Here is a 4810-nt window from a genome sequence, read left to right on the forward strand (position 1 = left end):
AGCATTCAAAGAAGACATTGGTAGCACTTGTGCTGAAATGTTATATGGTGCAACCCTCCGTCTGCCAGGTGAATTCTTTCACCCAGAATCTACTCCAGTTATCGACCCTCCAACATTCCTTCAACGTTTACGTGAGACCATGAGCAATATCTCGCCAACCCCAGCATCTTCGCATAACCAGCCAAGCTATTTTGTACATCCTGCGCTTGAGACATCTTCGCACGTATTCGTGCGCAACGATGCAATTAAGCCAACTTTAACACCTTCATATGATGGTCCATTCAAAGTTGTCAAACGAACACCGAAACATTTCACCATCATCTGCAATGGCAAACAATCAGTGATTGGAATCGATCGTCTCAAACCAGCATTTCTAATGCAAGATCCAACAACTTCCTCATCAACATCACTCCCGGAAGAAAGCTTACATCCCGTTAAAGAGCAACCTAAAACTACCAGATCTGGAAGAAAGGTTAAATTTAACCCAAAGTACTTATAACGTACCGATGGTACTTGGGGGGGGGAGTACTGTGGCGTTCCGACAGATACTTCAACTTCTATTCATGAGATGGCGCCACGTGTAAAATCCAGTTCTTAATCGGAGCAGCAAAGCGACATCTTTACTCACTCAGACTTCTCGACACACAAGGTACGCGACGCTAGCATGAACTGTGTTCCGAGCTCTGTGTTGATCTCTGCAATGTAATTTAAATTGTAATTTAGTATTTAATATATTCTTTTGTTATAGGAGATTGTCTATTCTTATTTCCTTTAATTATATCATGCATTAAGCACACACGACCACCAAAAAACCATATAAAAAGTATGATGTTAATTTCGAAAATGAAATAAAAACTTGGGAAATATGAGATGATAATAACGCGATAGCAAGAAATATAATGAATCAAACTATGACAGCTTCACAAGCGTTAAAATATTCGAATGAAAAGAACACAAAGAAGTTATGGGAGAAAATAAAAAATGAAATGGCGGCAAGAACAGAAGATATTCAAATCAAATGTAGAATAGAATTAGCTCAACTGAAAATGAGTCAAAATGAATCAGTAGATGATTATATGATTAGAGCTGTAATTCTGAAAAGTAAAAGTATTCAAGTTGGAGATGAAATAATAGATAAAGAATTAATTTTCTTCATATTAGAAGGACTTAGAAAGGAATTTGAATTTGATGTTAAAATTATTAAAAGCAATAAAGAGAAAGATCTAGCTTCACTTAGATAAGCTTTAAAAGAAACAGAAGGAAAAAATAAGCAAAGAGGAAAAAAAAATAGAAGTAAGTTCTAAGGCAAAAGAAAACTGGAGAAAATCGAAATATGAATGAAGATGCTTTAATTGTGGAAAGTTAGGACATTTAATAAAAGAATGTCGAAATAATAATAATAGTATAAAGTGCTTTTGCTGTTAATGATGTACTATGGCATCAGAGACTCATATAAATCATCAAAGGCTGATAGAAATGAAAAAACACTCATCGGTCATTGGATTAGAAAATGTAAAAATTTCTCAATTGTGAACCTTGTACATTAGGAAAAATAACACGAACATCTTATAAAAGTGTGAAATTTAAGCAATCTAAAGATATTTTAGAATTATGGCACATAGATTTAGTTGGACCAATTGAGAAATCAATAGATGGAAGCTGTTATTTTTTAACAGTGGTAGATGATTACAGTAATTTCATATTTGTGATAACAATTGAGAAGAAGAGTAAAACTTCAGACGCTCTAATCAAACTTATCATTCAAGAAGAAAGACAAACAGGAAAGAAACTAAAAAGAATTCGTAGTGATAATGGTAGTGAATTTTTAGGTAAAAGTACAAAAGTGTTTTTTTGAAAAAATGAGAATTAAACATGAACTTACTACCCTTATACTCCGGAAAGTAATGGAAAAGCTGAACATTTTAATCGTACTATAATTGAATCTGCTAGAACTATGTTAATTGATGCAGAATTACAGATAAAATTTTAGTCTGAAAGCGTTAAAAGAGCTGTACATGTGAATAATAGGAGTCACAAAAATGATAAAAGGTTTACACCATATGAACTATATAAAGGACGCAAGCCTAACATTACTTATTTTAAAAGATTTGGATGTGAAGCATATGTTCATATAAAACGAGAAAAACGTAGAAAGATGGATCTAAAAGCTCAAAAAGGAATTATGATAGGCTATAGCATGAAAAGAAAAGCACACAAAATTTATATCGCTGAACTAAATAAAATTCAATTAGTGAGAGATGTAAAATTTTGATGAACAGAAACTTGGATCACCTTTACTAAAAGAAAAATATTTAAAATTCGATAAAAATCAAATATTAGAAGAACTTTTTATTTTTATAAGGAACAAACTAATGGAAATTAAGCAATTCAGAAATAACTGACAGATACTATAGAGAAGATAGTACAACAGATGAAGAAGCTGAGAAAATTTTGCCATCCAACAGTGATGATGAACACGACGATAACAATTCATTGGGAAAGCCAACCGACTTTCCACAAATAAATGAAGAACCTGGAAATGATAGTCAGGGAAGTTCTGTACAGAAAAGACCAGCGCGAACTACGAAGCCCCCAGAAAAATTAAAAGATTATGTAGTATACAATAGAAATGAAGAATTATCTAAGACGTATAACGAAGCTGTAGAATCTGCTGAAAGTAAATTCTGGCTACATGCAATGACAGAAGAACTGAGTTCAATGGAGGCTAATGAAGTCTGGGAATTAGTTGAAAGACCTATCGATAAGAAAGTTATTAAAAACCGCTGGATATTCTCAAAAAGGGATGAAAAGGATAGTTTAGAAACAATTTTACAGAGCAAGACTAGTAGCAATCGGATTTAATCAAAGAAAAGGAATTGATTATGAAGATGGATTTAGCCCAATAATGAGACTTGCAACCTTTAGAACATTGCTATCGATTGCAGTTTACAAAAACAACAAAATACGATTTTTCGATGTAAAAACTGCATATTTAAATGGATACTTGGATAAACCAATTTACATGGAACAACCACCTGGATTTATATCAGATCCGAACAAAGTATACCTCGTAAACAAAAGTATATATGGATTACTACAATCAGGAAAATGCTGGTGTGATGAATTATGTAAAGTTCTTAAAGAAAAGAATTTAACTAAAGTCAGATCCGTGTGTTTATATTTATAAAGATAAGATCAACTATCTTATCATAGCATTATATGTGGATGACTTAATGGTGACTGGAAATTCAAATTCTGAGATAAATGACATCATCTCTCAACTATCTAAATTACGAGAAGTCACTAAAACACAAAAATATTTAGGAATAGACATCCGGCAAGAATCTGGAAAACTTATACTCAGTCAAGAAAACTATATAACTAAAATCTTAAAAAACTTTGAAATGGATGAATGTAAACCTGTCAAGATTCCAGGAATATTGGGCGAAAATCTTGATGACATAACATCTTCGCCACCTGTGTCGAAGACAAAATATCAAGAAGCATTAGGTTCATTGATGTACTTAGCAACAGGCACGAGGCCAGACTTAGCTTTTGCAGTAAGTAATTTGTCAAGATGTAATCAAGATCCCAGAGAGAAACGCTGGAAAGCTGTAAAGAGGATATTTAGATATATTAAAGAAACACAAAATGCTTGTTTAGTGTATACTTCACACAATGGGAAATTAAATGCTACATCAGATGTAAGTTGGTGTACCACTGAAGATGGAAAATCATTTGGATGTTATTTCATTAAATTAGGTAAAAATTTCATAAATTGGAAGTGCAACAAACAAAGAATAGTTTCTCTATCTACAATGGAAGCTGAACTTTTAGCATTCTGTGAATGTGCATGTGAAGTTAAATGGTACATCTATTTACTTGAAGAATAGGGTCAAGAAGATCTAATTGACAAACCAATAGAAATTAAAACAGACAGCATTAATAGATTGGATGAAAAAACCAAAACAAAGTAGCAGTTCAAGGCACATTAATAGAAAATATTTCTTTGTAAAGGATGAATATGAAATGAATCAAATCATTCCTCAGTTTGTGTGTTCACAAAATTAAGAAGCGGATATTTTAGCAAAGTATCTACCTAGAGTGAAATTGGAAGATGAACTATTAAAGTATTTACATGACTGACTGATTAAAATTATATCTTTAAATACATATAAGGGGGGAATTGATAGTATTTGTTTGTAGGGTTTATATTTATTTTAACTAACATTTATTTTAAGTTTAAACTATCTTTCCTGTCAAGCCTTACTTTCCCCTGGAACTGCCAATGCCAGAATATGTAAATTTGAGTAGAACGCGCAAGCATTCAAATTATCAGCGGAAGTAGTATGATTTAAATAGAAGGAAACAAGTTCGGTGAGAGAGTTATTCTTACTTCGCGAGCGCGGAGGTAGAAATCGAGAATTAAAGAACCCCGCGTTGCGGCCTATGTGCTTGGAGGGAAGTAGTTGCAATTGTTCCAGTGAGCTTCAAGTCTGCTGAATTAGCTGCGGTATTTGTAAAACGCGGTGAGTTAGTTATTTTAGAGAGCCTCGTAGTTAGAATCTTGTCTTTATTTTCTTTTCAGGTTATTATTTTATTTTGACTGCCTAGTTGGCAAAGTTTGTAAGCGTCAAGAGGACGCAATTGTAAATTAGTACGTTGAATAAAAAGGGACTTAAACCCTTTATAAGACTCTGTGGTTTATACAAGCTTTCACAGTCACCTCTTGGTTGCGTGCTAGTTAGAGGCGCGCAACGTTATATTGGCGCCCGAACACTTATCGAAATGAAATGGCCGAAAACTGGAT

The 4810-nt window shown here is 33.3% G+C and overlaps 1 protein-coding gene across 1 annotated transcript; it reads left to right on the top strand.

Moving 5' to 3' along the window:
- The first annotated feature begins 3233 nt into the window (after positions 1 to 3233).
- Positions 3234 to 3893, top strand: LOC146997527 (uncharacterized). Its single transcript, XM_085814338.1, has one exon. It carries the CDS (start codon positions 3234 to 3236, stop codon positions 3891 to 3893), a length of 660 nt encoding a protein of 219 aa, XP_085670464.1.
- The last annotated feature ends 917 nt before the right edge of the window (positions 3894 to 4810 follow it).

This window comes from Stegodyphus dumicola, chromosome 4 (assembly GCF_044657685.1).
Source record: "Stegodyphus dumicola isolate Sdum_Otavi_A_Nest chromosome 4, ASM4465768v1".
Taxonomy (NCBI): domain Eukaryota; kingdom Metazoa; phylum Arthropoda; class Arachnida; order Araneae; family Eresidae; genus Stegodyphus; species Stegodyphus dumicola.